This window comes from Phalacrocorax aristotelis, chromosome 6 (genome assembly GCF_949628215.1).
Source record: "Phalacrocorax aristotelis chromosome 6, bGulAri2.1, whole genome shotgun sequence".
NCBI lineage: Eukaryota > Metazoa > Chordata > Aves > Suliformes > Phalacrocoracidae > Phalacrocorax > Phalacrocorax aristotelis.
In genome coordinates, this window is record NC_134281.1 from 29,236,877 (window position 1) to 29,257,232 (window position 20,356).

The 20,356-nt window shown below is 38.8% G+C and overlaps 1 protein-coding gene across 2 annotated transcripts in view; it reads right to left on the minus strand.

Moving 5' to 3' along the window:
• The window catches only part of HMCN1 (hemicentin 1), a 214,411-nt gene that overhangs the window by 137,487 nt on the left and 56,568 nt on the right, over window positions 1-20,356 (minus strand). For both annotated transcript variants that reach the window (XM_075096766.1, XM_075096765.1), the window contains exons 8-11: window positions 19,785-20,048; window positions 19,387-19,531; window positions 14,679-14,800; window positions 9,221-9,496 (exon numbers count right to left, since the gene is read on the minus strand). In XM_075096766.1, the coding sequence (XP_074952867.1) occupies window positions 9,221-9,496; window positions 14,679-14,800; window positions 19,387-19,531; window positions 19,785-20,048 (807 nt within the window). The remainder of the gene's footprint in view (window positions 1-9,220; window positions 9,497-14,678; window positions 14,801-19,386; window positions 19,532-19,784; window positions 20,049-20,356) is intronic.

The window sequence follows — 20,356 nt, forward strand, 5'->3', positions numbered from 1 at the left end:
AGGCAAAACCACACAGCTATACCGCCAAAGACAAGGAATAAATTAAGTAATAAACAGCAACTAATTTGCACACTGTTGTGAAACCGTAAACACAGATGCATATAATGCCTTGTCATTTCCTTTCTTCAATTTACATCCATTAACCTTCCCTAAGTTCATTAGTTTTTACATTTGTAGCATAGATTTAATAAAAAGTTGCAGGGTCCTGAAAAATCCCTCCCATGTTTTGTAACAGCTCTGAAACCTCTGAGCTGCCAGAGGAAAGGCACCAGAGGAAGGCAGAGCCAGAGTTCCAGAACTACTAGGATTAAATCCAGATACGAGGGGGCAGGGAGAGGCAAGAAATGAATGCAAGTGTCCTCAAGTGATTCATGATGTGCACAGCTTTCCCAGCTATTTTTATTTTGTTTTAAGTCATGCCAAGAGTCACTGGGAGATATTCTGCATGCTCTCATCTTCAGGAAGGTCTCCTCTCATGTCAATATTAGAGAACTGTCTCAGATGGCAATTACACATCATGCTTTGGCAACACACCATTGCCCATTGCCCATGCAGTTATTTTCACACAATGATATTATTGGGTGAACAGAAGAAGGTGGGAGAAATATTTGTATTTAACATATAATCAATGAAAGTAATCGAAAAAAGTCAATATACACAGCTGTAATTCTAGCTGGTAGCTTGAGTATCAGTGAGGCCACATTTGCCACTAATTAACCATCTTGTTTTCTTGCCCAAAGGCCAGAAACCAGCACACAGAACAGGCTTTCCTGTATGACAGGTCAATTTGATTTCTTTTGCTTTGTTCTTTGTATCATAGGGGAGGATATTTGTACATGGGCAGGAGAAGCACAAGCTCTTTACAGAGCCACTCCCATCCAAGGCTGCAGAATATAACCTTTTAAACAACATAGATCACGTGTAAAGATTCTGAGGAGGAAGAAGGGTGGTGTGAAGATCCTTGGCCTTAATATTCATTAAAATCATTTTGAAGTGGTTAAACTTAGCATGAAAAAGGGATAGCAAATACCAAATTTTTATTTCATACAACACAAAAAACCCTCTTATCACCCTTTATTTGTAAAAAACCAGACTTATTACCAATGTTTTTTCACTACTTTCTGCATGCTTTCCCCACCCTCTTTTTTAACAGAAACTTTTCACCAAAAGCCACCCCGCAGACAATATTTGACTGAACCATTACTTGTATCAATATTTTTTCTGCAGCACGCTCAAGATTCTTTCTTGCCTTCTACACTAAGCATTTTTGGAAAATGGAATGATTCAACCTATTTTCACTTTCTCAAGACCTTACAGTAAACCGCCAGCCTCTCCTACATACACACAGATACTGGCAGAGAATAGATGGAGTCCTATCTCTGTGTTCAGTCTGTTCACTAGCAGTTCTCTAGTTACAGCCCATTCTTGCTAGCATCCATTAAAAGGGTCTGAATTGACTTACTTGGGCTTCTAACTACCAAGATACTACAAGAACAGCTGCTTATCACAAAGCCCTGCTTTCAGTAATACAGGAGCTGTAGTGATGTTGTGAAAAATTCATTCTCTTCAGACTGAAGTCCTATGTGACCACAGCAATGTCTATGAATTCTCATGTGACTGTGAGTTTTATGGATATGCCTTAGTTTTTCCACATAGAAACATATAAATGGAAGTGAATGGCTTTGATCTCAAACTGTCTAAAAACCTACATTATGTTAGTGTCGAGAGTACATACTGGGAAGGCGCAGGAAGGAAAAATATCCCACTCTACCATTCTGACAGCTATTAACATATGTCAGTAAGTGAGACAGGAGACTGGGGTTATGGAGATATTGAGAAATTCCTTCCAAAGTGTAAGTTTCCATTTTGATGTCAAATCAGGCACAGAATTCAGATTATATCCCATGTTATGGAATAACAACACAAATACACATAACCTGTCACTACCTTCGCAAAAGGAATCCTCTCCATTCATCTGATTTCTATGAAGTTGAAATCACGTTTTAGCAATATGCATTGGAATTAATAGTCAATACAGTATTTTATAATTTTGTTCACAAGCCAAATGAAAGAAGCAGAGAAGAAAAATTACACATAAACAGAAAAACTGACAAAGGCACCCGTTTGAACAGCAAGCTGAGAACAGATTTGTCACAGCATAAATAAAGATCAAAACATTTAATGGAGATAAACAAAAAGTAGCCTTCAGCTTCAACCAACCAGCCACATTCATCTGTACTTTTGGCATCAGCCAAGTGAACTTATGTAAAAAGGAATATTGTCTTTGGACATTATTATCGTGCTTCATTCACTTGCCCGCCATCTCACTTAGCTGCCAAGTTCCCACTGATCTCCTTCCCAACCCACCCTTGCCCATGCAGAAGTGCAGGGTGTGCCGTCCTGCACCATCCCTTGCCCTGGCTCTCTGCGAAGGTGATGCTGCACAACCATGGAAACATCTGTTCCCATAACTGCTTAAGCATTAGCTCAGGTAAAAGATACACAGCAGCAGCATTCATGGCTGCTCCTGTGAGACTCTCCACAAAGCTTCCAAGCACAAATTTAACTTCTATAGGGTGAAGGGGGGAGTGCTACTGTGATCTCATTGTTCAGCCAGGGAGTATGCACAAGCTACACTTTCACCAACACCAACAGCACTCTGCTACTGCAGAACAGAACAAGTTGAGCTGCTGTGATATAGTATGCTGCATCCACCCCAGCACTTAGAAAGTGTGCTGTGAAAGACAACAGGGGAAGGACCACCCATTTTCTTTCTGCAGCAAAAGACTACTTTCCAAAAGACAGGCAGACATGCACTAGAGTCAAAGAGTCTTCTCAGCAAACTTGTTTTTCATAACCTAACTGCACTTGTAACTTGGTATTCACTGACCATACGCAGACTCTATCAGAAAAAATTAAGCGCATTGTAAGTATTCACCAGCTGTGAACCAGAGGCCATGAAGAAAGCATCTTGCACCATACATACCACATTCCTGGTTTTTTACAATGACTTCCCTGCAGGAGAAAGACCTGCAGAAGGAAAGAAAATACATTCCTTCCTCCTCATGTCCCTGTCCTGGGTTTCTACTCAGCCCTAGAGGTTGGAAGACTCAGGAAAAAAACACTTAGTGAACGCCTTTATAAACGAAAATGAAAAAGTCAGACTTCCTGCTACAGCAGAGCATCGCTGACATGCTGCAGATAAAGAACCAGTACCAGAAAATTAGTACTTTACAGAAAGTGAAACAGGGGACTTCAACCTCTGGAACTTAGTGGGTTCTTCTCAGGGGATGTGTCCCCATCTTCACGTGATAGAGACAGTTCACTTCACTGAAATGTAAATTGAACTTGTTTATGCTTCTATGCATTACCAAGGACTACACACAGCCCTCCTGGAAGGGTCACCAATCCAACACCTTTCTTACAGCTACAAGTTACAAGTACAACACTTAATATTTTAATTAATTATTTCCTTGTCCTGTTTATTAACTGTTGCAATAACAGAGATCAAATATCCTTCAAGAAACTAGTTTCCAAGAGATCTGCATGGTATATTGCCTTGAACCAGAGGTTCAGGTAGGTCCAAAAACACCTAGAAGTACTGATTTCTAAACATGTTATGGTTCCAGTCCTCCAAAGCTCCTCTTATAAATACTTTTAAAGGCCTACATTTTCTGTGAGAATGAAGCAAGAAAATAACAAGCAAGAAATCAAATGGCAGAAATTTAGATGCATGACACTAATTTCCTGTTTTATTTAATACCCTCATTTTTTATCTTTCATCAAGTCAGGACTTAAATTCTTTGGAGTAAGAACTCTTCCTACAATGTATAATCTGAATACTATAAAAATTTTGAAAAGCTTAATCATTACTTATTTAGTTGAGTTTGTGACAAGTTATCTAAAAGACACAGAAAATTTAAAGATATTTCTAGCTGGATGAGAAAGCTTTGTTTGTCCTGCTTTTGTACTGATTTTTAGAGGATCTCACCCGGGGAACACTATCAAAAGATGCCTCACAAACAATAAATTCAGGCCAACTCTTGAAATCAGGCCATAAGAGTAATTGGTCTAATAATGCAAACAATTTTTTTCCCCACCAGTTCCCTTTCACCAAATGTAGGAAAGAACCTCTTGCAAATGGCAGCTATATGGAGAAGACAAATTACCTTGGGGAGGGATACTCATTCATTTTCTTGAGTGGCAGAGAACTCCAGAGAGGTTGCTCAGGCAATTCCTGAGCCTTCCACTAACCTGTGTTTCCTGTGCAGTAGGCTAGTTTCTGAAAAACAGCTTAAATTAGTATAATTGAGCCTGCTGTGAACAATAATTAGCACCTAGCAGGCTGATACATACTGATTCAGTGCTCTTTCTTTAAGAGGATACTGACTTTTACATCAAAGAACATTACTGAGAGTTCAACTGCTCTAATTCCCACTCTAACAGGGGTGAAAGTGCCACAGTGATAACAGATTTGAGGTAGTAACTTTACAATATGCAGCCTGGAAAAAATATCAATCCATCTTCTCAGACAATTCCAAATAACAGCCTAGAAAGAAGCACAGGAAGCACTAAACTGCTTTTTATTCTTTAGGAGAGGCACCTTGCACTTCGTTAACTTTCTAAATTTGAAATAGCAAGTAAAGCAGTCATACTTTTATCCCCTTTATTGTTTTCTCCGTGTTTAAAGAACTCAATAACGGGCAAGAAGAAATTTATTATACTGTACTACAGTGTTTATACATTTATCTAAGTGAATGTATTAAGAAGTTTGCTTCTGCATTATCTCTTTTCAGAGAAAAAAGCAGAGGAAGTTCTGGGAACAGAGCACCGGGTTATGCCAAGGAGGTAATTTACCTTTTGTCCATCTAGGCAGTCTCTTTCCTGGAATTATTCCAGATATAAGTGTTCACTCAGTTCTGGTTTCTGCTCCTTTTCTGGGAGGCACCTGAGTACTACCATTGTCTTGGTTGAGCCAAGTCACTTACGTTGTCCTCCTGGGCAGTTTTTTTTCAACCTGGATTTCAAGCCATTATTTGGCTGGTAAGTGTCCACATCTATTCCCTACAGTATACAGCACACTTGCATCTTGTCAGGCTAATAGGTCTGGCTTTCCCACACCGCACATCTCATGTAGTTGACTCCATTTATACAGCAGGACAGTACTTTTGTCACGTGTTGGCTTGACAAAAGATCACTTAGCAGACTGTTATTACAGCAATGACAATTCTGCAATGCCCAAAGTCAAACATACACTTTATTCCTTATATGGGCAGGTGGAACATATAATATGTATGCTTATTTCTTGCAGGTGCAGTTTAGGTGCTTCTAGCACTTATCTGCTAGCGCAGATCACTGAATTATTTAAGTGTTACTTGTAAGCAGATGCTAAAAATGGCTTTCAGTTGTGATGGAGATACCAGACAGACATTTTAACATCTTTAAATGTTCAGCAAATAAGCAGATGAAGGAAATCCACCATGCTATGGACAGAACAGTAACTGCAGCATGTATGATTTTATTCTACATGTATGTTCAGATAAAGAAATACATCAGAGTAGTATGCTGACCTTCATGCTGCTCATGAATGAGCTCAATGCACACAGCAGCTGGCACTTCATTACCTTAGATGGCCCCCAAAAAGACAAATGTTCAGTGTCACCTCACTTCTTGTTCACCTACTGCAGGAATTCATCATATGCTAGGATTACTGAACTCAAACTTCTCTACTAATTGCCAACATAAACACAAGCAAAAGCTGTAAAAGTTTCTACATACTATACAGCTGTGTTGTAGACGCAAAAGACAGTTGCGATCATTAGAAGTACTTCATTGTCTACTCTTACTTACTCACACCAGAAAACACGCAAAGCCAAGACTATCATAAAATCGCATTTAGCGTCACTCAGATTTCAGGGATCTGAGTTTTAATTGTGTATTTTAAATTCTTGGAGTGGCAAGGAAACATAAGACACACCACAGATAAATCTCTTCAGCATGCAGGGTTTCAGGTTAAAAAAAAAGAAAGCATACATTCCTCAAAATCCGCCCCCAAATCAATATTATGTGTATGAAAACATCAGGAACATCAAGCTACGGAAATACTCCATATTAATTCAACCTGATGAATATGCACATAGCAAACTCATATTTGGCCTACAAGACTGTAACAAACTGGAAGAAAAAGTTTACATGCTCATGGAATTTCCTTCATCAGTGAGAAATATATCACTGAAAAGTTTATAGGATCACCCATGTTTCACACTCCTGGCCAATCTTCAGCCTCACAGGGCTGCAATATGGTCCCTCAAGGCTTTTTCATATGAAGCATCTGAAAAAGTAGCAAATGCCCTTACATTCATTTACATTTCTATACAACACCAATCAGTTGAGAAGACTTAAGCAATTCACACTATGCAGCCACCATTTAACAAGATCCAAAGATGAGCGTGTACTTTAGAAGTTAGTCATAGCACTCAATAAGCACCAATACATTCCTACAAGGCTCAAGAGCTTATACTCCCTTGAAATTTATAAAACTGCATTCAGTGACCTTTCAGACTACTCCGAGCAGTGTATCAAATTTTAAACAGGACCTTCATCTAGCTGTGCTCAGTATTTGTGTGGGACAATTAGTGACTTAGTATACTATGTTGTTTTTAACACAGAACACGCAACGGGGGGGGGAGGATCAATTATCATTCAAGATTTCAGTCTGTATTTGTACAGCTGTTGGCACAAAACTCGGAAGAATGTTCTCTTTCAGAAACAGCAGCATTAGGCTGAAATCTTTCAAAACAAGGGTTTACTACAACCCACTTAAGCATGTAAAGCAGATGCTAGGTTATTTTTAGAGCTACCAACATTTGTTCTCTGCCTTAACTCCCACTCCAAGAAGAAAATGGGGATGAAAGCAGTGTTTATTCTTTCATGATCCAAAATTCAGAGATCTATATGGAACTGTCCCAAAAATAATAAAGGGCTTCAATATGAATTTAATTTGACATTCTGAATTACTCGCAACTCCACAAAGCATGAACCCATCTCAATCTACTAACAAGACTTCAAATTTCCTTCTTCAGAATGTTAACAATGACAACCCTATAAAGCTTTTGCTTCTAACATATAGCCAAATACCTCACTCTTTTGCTGCCAGATATAAACTGTTCTTCTGAGTACTATTCTAGACCCTAAAAAGCACTACGGGCTGTACATGACACAATCACACATCAGAGTACCTCCAGAAATCTGATAGAAATCGTTTCGTCCAAGCAAACTAAAATGATCACAAGTAACTGTGCCTACTACCATCCTGACACCATTCAACTTCTGCATGTAGCCATTTGAAATGTTGGCAACAGTTTAATTTTTCCAGAGACACACACTACTCAAGAAATCTCAATTCAGCTGCAGCTTAGTGTTTCCTACATATTTATTCTGTTTTAAGCATCTTTCATCAGAAATTAAAGAAAACACAACTCAGACTCTCAACTAAGCCTGTCTAAACTGTCCAAGAGGGTTCTCTCAACCATGTTTTAAAGCTGTTAGCATTCCAGCCAAAACATAATTCCCAACTACTATTTGATATAATCATTCTACATATATAAGTGATTTGAAACTCAATATTCTGCTGTGGCGGCAGTAACCTTCTTTAGCTTTACTATGAAAAACTGCCAGAAGTAGTTTGGTCATTGTGTTAAAGCTCCCAGCTGGTCTACAGACATTAGGGAGGAAAATCTAAATCCCAGGAAGATATGAAAAGGGAGGGGGGGTGCTTCTCTTGCTGTCTTTGACATGCTTGAATGAGTGTCTTGATGGAAAAATCCTGTAGAACTTAAAACTAGGTTTTCCAAACGTATAGGAGTTGATGATTTTTCATGGCTATTTTTCCTTCAGCCTTGCTAGAAATTTAATGGTTATAACTCTGCTGTAGCCATCTAAGGGTAAATCATACAGATCAATGAAGAAACACTCCATCCTGCTGTATTTTGTAATAGGTCCTACACAATTGATTGCACACCTACATATTCCACCTTGGTAAACCAACATGTTTTTCCTATAAGAAAAACTACATGCCATTAGTAAGTGTTACAACTCCATTTCTGACCTTTCTGTGTTTTGGAGCACATTAAGCCAGGCAATTCCACTGAATTTTTCTCCCCCCAATTCTAAGTTTTCCATCAGTTCAAGTACTAGAATTACAACAGCAAAGTTAATGAAACTACCCGCTCTGCACCGAATATGACCCAGTATCCTCAGCAAGCAGAAATCCTGTCGGAGCCTCCTCAACTAGACAGAATAGTTTTCTTTCTAAAACATTTTGAGTTCTGTCTCTTCTTACCCACAGATGGGCAGCTAGGAACCAAACGTTTAAACCTTCACATAACGAAGGCAAACAGAGAAACCTGCAGAACTTTCAAATTTTAAAATTATTTGCTCCAAGACAAATCACTGCATTTTATACATTTTGGTTTTTTATTTTTAAATTTGTTCCTGGTATGAAGCAACAGCACAGATCTAGACCTTGTTTGGTCTCACCCATGCTGTCCTTTTCAGTTCTGACTTTTTCTTTTTTTTTTTTGGAGTCCTTGCCTTCGTAAAATCTAGCCCTTCATAAAATCATTATTAGTTCTTAGCATGTATTGACTGGCAATATAAAACGCACAATAACATAATGCACAGAAAAACTTAGAAGCACTATTCTGTTATAAAAAGATATGAAATCATCCAGATAAACACCAAAACTTTTACTAATTTAGTTACACGTATATAACTATAGTTATAGTTTCACTGAAAAAAAAAAAATCCACATAGCCAGCCTGCTAATTTTCTCAAAGTAGAGGTTGGCTACAAATATCAGGGAGTGGTGTGTGCGTGTTTGTAGCTATTTCTGTGCTCTACTCTTCAGGAGACCCTGACAACAAAACTACCTCAGGCTCCATTCACTTGTACAGTAGTTAAACTGGCAGTTATAGGAGGAGGATCAAACCACAGCTCACAGAGACACAGCACAAGTCAGTCTCATAAAACAAGCACTAGTGCTGTTTGGCGACTCCTATTGCCATTTTAAAACAAGGAAGAACTACGTAATGTTCTGTCAGTCTCCAAGCAGTTTTATCAACAGGCATAAATAAAATACAAAAGTCACTAAGAGACAGCTCACAGATAAAGAAAACATAAACCATGACAGAGTAAGTATAACATGCAGTTTCCTTGTTACCTTGCACCGAAAGGAAGACTGTTGCTGTGGTAGATCCACCCTCATTAGAAGCGATGCAGTTGTACTTGCCAGCATCCGAGAGCTTTACAGTCTTCACCTCTAAAGACAGGTTGCTCATCACTCTTATTCGCAGGGGTTCCTTAAGCCTCACATCCCTGCCATTTCTTTGCCAGGTGAGATTGTAACGCACTGTGCTTAAAGTCAGGCAGGTTAAGATGGCTCCTTCACCGGGGACAACTGTGACGTTATTAGGAACCTGGATCATGGGTGGAGGCTCTGCGTAAAAAGAACAGAATAAAGAAGAAAAAATTAAGACAAAAAGATTTGGGAGCCTTTGCTTCATTTGTGTATTACCAATAAACAACGTCAAGTAATCTATAGTGTAAAAAAAAAAAACCGTAATATTGGTTTAACATTTGGTTTCATTTCACATTGCTGAAGCCATGAAACAGAACCCAGGGCAACATCCTCATTCTCTGATGCTAAGCTACGTGACAGGAGCTCACATCACAAGAACACACCTGATTTGGGTTAAAACTATTTCATCACACAGGATGAAAGATCACATCATGTGTGAGAGAGTATGTAGAGCACTGTGTTCTTTGAGCTCAGCTTGCACTGTGGAAAACCAACAAGAGATCAGAGCACCACAGCAACAGAAGGAAAAGACAGGAGCACCACCAGGTCTCAGAGTCTGATCTCAGACTGAGGTGTGACCACTCATGGCAGAATCTGAGCTACACACTACATTTTTTAGTCCTGTATATGAAAAAAAAAAAAAACAACACGTTACTAGCAAGCTCTTTTAAGAGCAACAATGAAACCAAGTCAAAGGCTGCTCTACCCATCATTATTAAGGTCTTTCCATGACAGTTTCTATAAGGGAATGTGGAAGGAGAGAGCATCTGTTTCTGTAAGTTTATCTGATCAAGGACCTTGCCAAATGGGATAAGGAAAAGCAGACATAATAAACACAGCATAGAGAGACACAGACCTCTACAGATGAACAATAGCAGAGACAATGACAAGAAACAAACTTCATCATGCTAATTGATGGGCTATCAAGAAGGTACCAGCACCATTTCAGAGAGGAGCCAACCTGGACTTTGCAACTGATAAGGACACAAACCTTGGGGTCCCAGATATGGCAGGAGGCAGCTCTCGAACTGCAAACTGATAAAGGATAGAGGAGCCATGTCAATACTCAAGGGATGTGTAAATGGATACGTGGCTTTAGAGAGCGGCGCATATGTGCTCTCACTAGTGACCTTCAACCCTTACCCCCGGGGGAGAAGGAGGGGAGTTGGCTGTCCCATGCTTTATGCAAGTCCTAGATGTAGCTGCTGTTGAAGGCAGCACCTTGTCCGTGGCAGTCTGTGGATCCACCTGTGTCAGCGTCCTCTCTGTCTTCGGTGCATGCTCAGCTTCACTATTGAATGCACAAACAGGAAAGCAGCAGCAGTGTCCACAGGTCAGGGACAGAGACCCTCAGGTTGCTGGGCGCACAGGGAGGAGCTCCAGCAGCCAGGAAGGAGGAATTCTAGGCTGGAGCTGCAGCCACTTACAACATCCCTTAACAGTTTCCACTCAAGACTTTGGTAATTTCATTATCTTTTCCTTCCTTTCTGTTCATATTTTATGTTGCAACTTCCACTATTTGTTGTTATTTACTTTCCACTCTACTCATCTATAGAATTCTATCACACGTCTGGAAGAAAGCAGCTGCAATAATTTTGCACTGGAATTAGACTTTGAAACCACGGATGCTTAAAATAGGAGCAGTCATCCTGACTTGAGATATCACTGACAAAGGAGGCAACATTTAAATGTTAGAGAAAGAAAATACACTATGTATCACTTTATGCATTCCCGTTAAAACCATAGATACACATATTCAATTTGTTTTTCCCCAGACTGGTTCTTGGAAAAAAGAAAGATGTGCAGTGAATAATATTCTGAGTGGGATGCTTCAGCAGGCATGAGACAGCTTTAAGAGCAAGACCAAATCTTTATCAGTACACACCAAAAAACCATTATCGTAAGAAAGCAAGAATAACAGGGAATAAAAAAAGTCTATATTTATTAAGGGTGAAAGTTACTCCAAAGCTTAGAGCCAGCCATAAATCCTCCTCACTTAAATCTCATGTGGGGTCTCAGATGAGGTTCACAAGCTTTATGCTAGATCCCTGCATAGCAATGCATCACACACACACACTCTGCATGCTGGGTATGCAGCTCTCCTTCCCCATAAACACCGTCCCTAACAGCAAACACCCTTATGACCAAAACTGTGTACTTGAACACATGCAGAGGGGAGTGAAGAGAAGCTAGACTTGCTTACTGAGAATTGAGTTTCTCCCCTGCACTTTAGGTTTTGGTTTGTTTGGGAGAAATGACAAACCTTCTAGTGCTTTCCATGGGCTTATCACCAAGCACGTTACTTAAAGAAACTTGGGAAAAAAGAGAGATGAAGGTCACTACAGGACTAAACCCCCTATCTTTTGAATGGCAGTCCAGTGGTGCATGACATTGTTTGGACTACACGAGCCTCTTATCACAATAGGGAAGACACATAGCAATGCCCCAGCCAAATGTTAAGCTGAATCCCTGTATTCAGAGCACTTCAGTTAAGGTGCCTGCACAAGCTAACAAGCCATTTGACATTTTAAAGATTTAATAGTAGTAAGACAAAGTCAAACTCAAGTGTTTGCTTTTTCTGAAACTAGAAAATGTTGACACAGTTCCAATACCTTTCACACAGCAGTTGATAGAAATGGATTGTCTGTAATATACTGTCTGTCAGCTGGGCAGACTAAGAATACTTGAAAATATCATTTATTTTGCTTATAGAAGAAGTTTCAAGTAATTGTCTTTCAAATATTTGAACACAAGGATTTCAAAGTACCTCCCTCACATTAGTCCTCTGCATGGCTCAAAACAGAACTAATTGCTCATGTTTTCACAGTGAGTCAGTCTCAGTTGATGTCTCAGTGCTCTGTAAATGAGAGGATACAGGAATTTTCTGCCTCGTCACTCTTGAACTTCAAGTGCTACCAATATCACAAGAAAAAAAGTTGGGATTCTCTTTCATTTTTCTCTGTGAGGAGGAGGATGGTTGCAACTTCCAGACCAAGAATCTTTACGCCCACAACTTCTGGGGCAAAATATAACAGCTGCTTATCTTCCAAAACATGGTCTGAAACAAGCATATGGGAATACTTTATCCACCTGACGATTTTCATAGCCAATACACAAAACAGAGCTCTAGAGCTATTACTTGGGTAAGTATTGACGTTACTGTTCTAGTCTACTTGAGTACTTTCTGTGACTAAAAGGATATTCCCCTCATCAAATTTACCATGTGCTGTTTCTCTACAAACTTTGCCTTGAATGGAATCAATGATAGCACACTGGTTTCTTTGGGTTTGCTCATACTGCAGTGAGAGGAACACCTTTGCCTGGAAAAGAAAAGTGAAGTCACCCTCTTCAACTACTGGGTGGGTTGTTTTAGAGAATACAAGGTTAGAGTCTTCTCAGGGCATAAGGAAAAAGAAAAAGATGAGAGTCTGGTCATAATATGCAGCAGGGGAAATTCTGACTAGACATGCAATGTATTTTCCTAGTGGGGGTAGTTAAGCATTGAAGACTGCCCATGGAACTTGTGAAATCTCTGTCCTTGGGGACATTCGAAGTCTGATCAGACAAGTTCCTGAGAAATGTGATCAAGCTTGGAATTTAATTCTGCTTGGAGCTGTGAGTTGACTTGTAACTTCCAAAGCCCCCCCCAGCCTAAATTGTTTTGTGGTTCTATGATTCATAATCCAAGTTAACCAACCTGAATTAGCTCCTACAGGAAATAAAAGACAAGACAACTCTGATTTCAAGCAGTTATGTGAAACCCTGAGGCTGAATCCAAACTGCTGTTCTGAGCTCTACTATCTTCACTACCACTGTAAATTAAGTGACTCTGCTCCAGTGTTTTCCCTAGTCAAGAGCAATAGCTTATATTTCTGCATGACAGATGTCTGATCAACACAAAAAGAAAGCTATATAGAATGGATTTTTGTTTCAAAATAGAAATTATTTTTCTCTTTCCCTCAGACTGCATTGTAACTGTGAAAAATTAAGTGACAAAATTCACTATGGTATGGACAGGGTTTTCACCCACCTACCCACCCACATAAATAAGCTTTTTTCTTAATTTTTCCTGCAGAAGACCTCTAGTGTCTGCTAAAGCAGTTCAAGACCGTGCCTGTTTCTATGTTTTCTCCATCTGTGCTTGGGGTTTGTCTTGGTTTACAGTTACTTAAAACTAAATTCCTCTAATAGAGGATTAACTTCGTGAAGTAAAGCCTGTTGTTTTACTTTGGGAAACATTTCTAGCTGATCTGCAACTGAAACTCCCACCATCATAAGCTGCAGGAAATAACTAACATCCACATGTCCCAGCAGTCAGACTGACAGGTACACGAGCAGTGTAGCTTTACGTTTGCCTTCACAGAAGACCAACTATACTTTCTCCCTTTCTCCTACTCCAAATTTTAATGTCCAAAGTTTGACCAGGGTAACACTATTCACTTTTCAGGAAGTATTCTCTCTTACCACAACTAACTTTTAGTTATAATTCATAGGTCAATCATCCAGTGCTCCAAGTCTGAACAGGTCATTAACTTACACAGAAAAATTCCCTCTCCCTCAGCAAGTGGAATATCAGTGCTTTGAAACTGCTCTAACACATAAGACACACCAATTCATACTAAATGGATGACCATATTTATAACTAATTGTCCTTTTAATTGAGATTTTTATGGGTTAGGAACTTTTTATATTAAAACAAAACAAAAAAGTTATTAAAATTATCTATTGGACAGATAATGGTTGCTAGCCATTTTGGGGCTAGCAACCAAATACTACTGCTTATTCAAAATTATCTTTGTGATTGGCCCGATTTATTCCTCATTTAATTTTACGTCCTTCATCCCAGTTACTCACTTTTAAAAAATTCAAGGTAATAGATGAGAACAGATTTCCAACAATTTACTGAATCTTGTTAAAAAAGCAGAACACTTTTGAATGCAGCTTTTGTAATTCCTCGTCTATCAGATAATACATACATACATATATATCAGGGAAATATATAATTGCTACAGCTTGAAATAAAGATGAAAACAATTGAAATCCGAGATTTCAATTTCTGCTTCTACAGGCCATATCTGTTCTGCAAGTCCAGCTGATAGTGGAGGATTACTTAGAACAAATCCAACGTTAATATTGAAAACAGGTGTGCTGAATAAACATCAGCACACCTGTGCATGTGGGTGAGAAAAACCACATTAATTAAAAATATACTTAGAACTGGAACTGTATTTTATTGGCTGCAAGTGCCATTACTCCCTCTTAAGTGTTCCAGCACAATGTATTACCATGCTTCAGCATCGAAGGACGAACTACTACCCACCTGATACATCCAGAAACGTCTGTGCACGTCCAGTTCCCGCACTGCTAGTTGCCATACATTCATAAAAGCCTTCATCAGACAAGGAGACTGTGGCAATTTCCCAGCTCATACTAGATGATTCTCTGGAGGAAGAAAAGGGCAGACTCACTAAATGCCTGAAGGAATCAAGATGTACAAGAACTGGGTTTCCTGACTACAGACACAGGAGACTTTCACAATAATTAAGAAGAAAAACAGACTCTCTGATTAACCAAATGGGATCTAGCTTTATAGATTTCACTTAAAGAAATGATATACACATTATCAGGCTTTTTATAAGTACTAAGAAATACATGTTTCTGCAGAATGTCTCGCTTGCACATCTACAAATGTGTCTTTAACATGTGTCAACAGTTGTCACCCAATAACTAAAACCACTGTATTTGCAGTCATTCACTCAGCTGCTCATACTCTATTGATATATTTACTTCTTGAGAAGATACCTTTCATTAATAACAAGAAGTTTCTATGTAGAGCCACTATATGGCACCAAACCTTTGGCTTGTACTAGCAAGGGTAGAAAGGTTCATCCTCCCAGCACGAGCTTCTCAAATTCCCAGGTACAGATAGGGGCTACACATAAAGGAGACCCTGTTTTTACGAGATATAATCTATTTTCACCCCTCTATATGCAAATCCACTATTAGGTTCATACAGTGGAGAGGGCAGCTTCTACCCTGCTACAAGGTGACTATAGCCAGGCAGCTCTCTCTGTACTTTTTAAACTGCATGGACTACCTCCATTCCAATCATTTACAATCCAGCAAAGTGTGAAATATCAGAATGAAGATGATTCTCACTTCTGCTCTGCGGGCTGCACCTCTGAACTTATGACCAGCAATAACTATAATAATCCAATATTCTGCACATTGATGGCCTAGCCATACAAAAATAAATAGCACAACACATATCAAGACAGAATTGATGGATTCAAGACTGAAAACAGAGGGTGGGGTACAAAAGAGATGCAAGCAAGATAATATAACAGGAATAGAGAGAAATACTTGGAGTTTTTCTACAAATCACAGCAAGGGCAAAGCTAATGGACAATAATACCATGTATCTATCATATGCAATGCAATGTTAAAGTCAAGGAAAGAATAAAAGTATAACTACTGGTGGTTACCTGTGCTTAAAAACAAACACTTAAAGCTTCTCAAGATTCAAACCCACGTTATACAACTAATGGTGCAACAAACACACAGATGATGACGTAAATGAGCAAAACAGTGGTGGTTCTGCGGTGTCCCAGTGCTCTCTGTGGCCTGTTGCTATGGCATATAAACAAAGCTGATGAGCGCTAAAATATCCATGATAGCTTTGGCAAGTAATTGCCACATTATGGGAAACACTAAACTAGTGAACCTTTTGTCTCTCTTTTGTTTGTCTGAATAGATTGATTTATCAGCCCCTAAAGGATACAGAAAGAACACAAGAAAGACTTGGAATATGCCTGAAAGTTCAATGCTGTAGCACCATGAGACAGGCAATCCAACTACACCACAAATGAAAACAGTATATAGTGACCTTAAATGGCTTCCTACTTATTCTCTTTTACTTCATACTTACTCTAGATAACCTAATATATCATATATAAAGTCTATGACATTTTACAGCGCAAGGCTGGCAAATAGAAAGGGCAGTAGCTGCCAAAATTAAAGAATAAGGTAGGTATTTCTTCCCAGTAAAAAGTGAGAAACTTCTCTTTTTCATGGAAAGTATATTAAGAGTAAAGTTATGCAATCCTAGTCGTCTTCATTCCTGACTTATGCTGTACACCAGACGTTGAACATGGAAGCCTTGAGAACACAAGCATAAAATGAAATGCGTCGAGAGTGGAAAAGCTTGGCAAACAGAGACCTGCGGTGGTCTATTAAAAAAAAAAATTAAATACAGCAATGGCAAAAATTAATAATACGCACCTCAAGGCATCTGCTGTACGCTTTGGCACTGACTCTAAAAAGCAGTAACTGCACACAACTCTCTGCAACATGTGCTATTGGGATAACTCAGCACCTTTCAGCATCAAGTCATTTATTTACCTAAATCATTTTACAATATATGCAGTTTACTAACGAAGCTGCTTATCTAGTCAGTTTGGAAAATACAAACATACTCCCTTAGCCAAGCTGCAAAATCCAAAGACCAAATCACATCCTGGTTATTAGTTACTTTAGAAACACTGGCAGAAAGCATGGCAATATTCACATTGTATCTAACCTCACCTCTTCTGATAGCAAATCAGATACTAGACTTGACTAACAACCACAAATACCAGCTGTTTCAGAGTGGTTTTATTATTAATAATATATTATGCAATCACATCAATATATAATTATTATGAAGATTATTATTTTAATTAACTAATTTCTCGTCAGAATTTCACACACTATTTTTGCTGATTCTGCCCTTTGCCAGGTTGGTGGGATCTGCCATTTATAACGCAGAATGGATGAGCACATTAGTGCTCAGTTCCCACTGATTTCCCACTGGAACGAGGTACTTAATTACTATTCTTGGTCTCCTAAATCAGACTTGTCAGAAATATACTAAGATATTAATCAAAATCTAAATCTTATTAGACCACCACAGTTGCGGAAATCTAGAGAAACAAAGCTGTTGCAATTTCAGAGAAATTTCTTTTTCCTACACATGTTACTCATTTAAAATTAGGCATTATTATTATTACAGCTGATAGTATCCCTGGAATCAAAGTAAAACAAAAATTTCAAAGTACATTCACTTCAAGAATCTTTAACCTATATTCATTCTAATAGTATTTTCACACGGACAACTGCCATGCTAGAACTATAATATTCAACTTATAAACAATTTACTTCTTTGAAATAAGTATTTTAAAAAATTGAGTAAAGATGACATCTTGTCACCAAAAACTCATTCAAACTCATTCAGTGCAAAGCAATAATACAGCTCAAATTTGCATTAAACTAGTAAGCTGGACAAATCCTGTATGGAACTTCACTACTAATAAAAGGCAGACAGGCCAAGCTGAATGAGATCTTATTTAACCGTGATCAATATTATTTGGCCTGAGATATATTTTGTTAAATTAACTTAGATGACCTGTTCATTCACCTGGTCTGTAACAAGAAAATTAAAAATGTAGCCCAGTCATAAAGGTGCCGGATATGTGAAAAGCAAGGAGTAGAGGTGTGTGGTTTGATAACTAAAGAATGGAAAAAATTACACAGCTTGCTAAAGCATGTGCTGGGGTTGAGTAAACGTAAATGGCACCTCATTAAAAAACAAAAAAGATATTCAGCATTTCACACTGCCAACAGCATACAAAAGAGCTTCAGAATTTATTTATTTTGGTAGCCATGTACTTGCTATTGAATGCTTGAACTTAGCCTCCAGTCTTCTCCTGAAGTGCTTCAGGGTTTACAAGAGGCTAACAGAGGCTGCCAACACTGGTTTCTCATACATACTTTCCTTTTGTTTTCAGCTACCATAATTACAAAATGGACTTTATTTTAATCAATTTATAATTTTTTAAAAATTCTTATCTCATTCTACAGAGAAAGAGCATGCAATCCATTCTCTATAGAGAAATCTGAAGAGCCTTCTGGAATATTCAGTGTAAGTTTTCCTATTTTGAGATATTTTCTCTAGAGGAAAATTTTCCAGGGTAGGTCATAGGACATACTTCTAGGGCATCCATAAAAGGCCATTAAAACCAAAGCAAACTAATGTATGTTACACAATCATCTACGTAAAGGGGGGGTGGGGGGGTGGGGTGTGGGCAGGGAGGAGTGTGTTCCAAAAAAACCTAGTTACTAATATTTTTAATAGTTATGTGAAGTAGATAAGTTAAAAGCATTTGCCTTCCAAACTTTTAGACCCAGTTTATCATCATTTAAGAACAGACTTTTGAGGGGGATTTTGGCCAGAACCATATGATCTCATCATCTGTACAGAGTGCATGCACTCCTCAAACATGTGTGTCTGTGTGTATATTTATATAAAAAATAAATCTCTCCATAGAATAAAAGCTGCCTAATGACTATCACAAAAAATAACAGAATGGGAGTGATATGATTTTTAGTTATTATTTACTATTATTTACTTATATCCTAGGATATTGTGCTGGTTTTGGCTGAGAAGGGGTTAATTCTCTTCACTGTGATGCCTGTGGTGGTCAGGGACCTTTCCAGCTTCCCCAGCTCTGCCGTGTGCGGGGGGGGGGGGGGGGGGGGGGGGGGGCTGGGAGGGGCAGGCCCATGGTGGGGGCGGCTGACCCCGACTGGCCAATGGCAGGTTCATGCCACACCATGTGACACCATGACCAGTATATGAAGGGGGGGCAGTTTGCGGCTCGGGGGCGGTGCGGCGTTGGGTCAGCGGGCAGTGAGTGGCTGTGTCGCATGCGGTTTGTTTCGGTGGTTCATTCCCCTTCCCTCCCCCACCCTGGGTTTCATGCCTCTCATCGTTTTCCTTTCCATTGCATTTTTGTTGTTGTTTTTTTTATTATTATTTTAATTATTAAACTGTTCTTATCTCAACCCACAAGCATTACCCTTCTGGTTCTCTCCCCCATCCTGCCAGTGGGGGAGCGAGCGAGCGAATGTGTGGGGCTGAGTCGCTGACTAAACCACAACAGATTTGAATAGGAAACAAAACAGTGTTGGGAAAAATGGTCACTACTTACTTAAAGAACTGATCCACTCCTAGTTTTACTCCATTTTTAGTAAAACGCTGAGTAAAAGGTATAAGACTTTCTACGTGGCAAGGAACAGATCCTGGCTGTAAGTAATATCCTGGAGTCTTGCTCGGCATTGTAACTTTTGGAGCATCTGAAGAAAGCAAATATTCCCCAAAAGATTATTAACATATATCCTTTTCCTTTTATTAAAAGGAAATTCAATTTCTGAATAAGTTATACTTTGTAGATAATAACATTAACTTGTCCATCAGAGTCTAGAGATTGAACCTTGGAAGGAAACAGCACAGAAAGTACTTGTGTAAGTTAGAAAAAGATATTAGATGCCCATTTTGACTGATTCAGATATGACGAATGTACATTCAATTCAAGTTAAAATCTCTTACCAGGAGTAATACTAGAAAATGAAACACTTGAAACTCTCTGAAAAAGATAATCATTGTTGTCATAGCCTATTATTTTAACAAAAAAAGCTTCATCTGGTGGAATGAAGTCAGAAATATTCCATAGTCCATAGGGCTTTCTGTCAGGATAATATTTCACAGGCAAGGTCTTAAGAAGTTCCCCTGTAATACTCAGAAGTTCCAGTCGGTCTACTCTAGCTGGAAGAAAGATCCCTGTTGTATTTAGCAGCACAAAGGTAGGAATCCCTAGAAAAAACAGAAACATGACATTTTAAGTGCTAAAAACACCAAATAATTAAAAAAGGAAAGGTAAAATTCTATATGTATCTATATGCATTTACCCCATGAATGCACCACTCTGTTTCAACCCTTACTTACTAAGCAGCAAAAAACTAAGTTGTTTTAAGCTGTGCTCTCCTTATTAGCTTTCAGGAGACACAGCACTGATTGGGGTTTAAATTACTGATTTCCAGCAAGTGTTTCTGAAATAGCAGCCTCTTCATTAACTCCTCACCATGCTCTATGCCAAAGGACTTCTCTGAAACTCCAAAAGT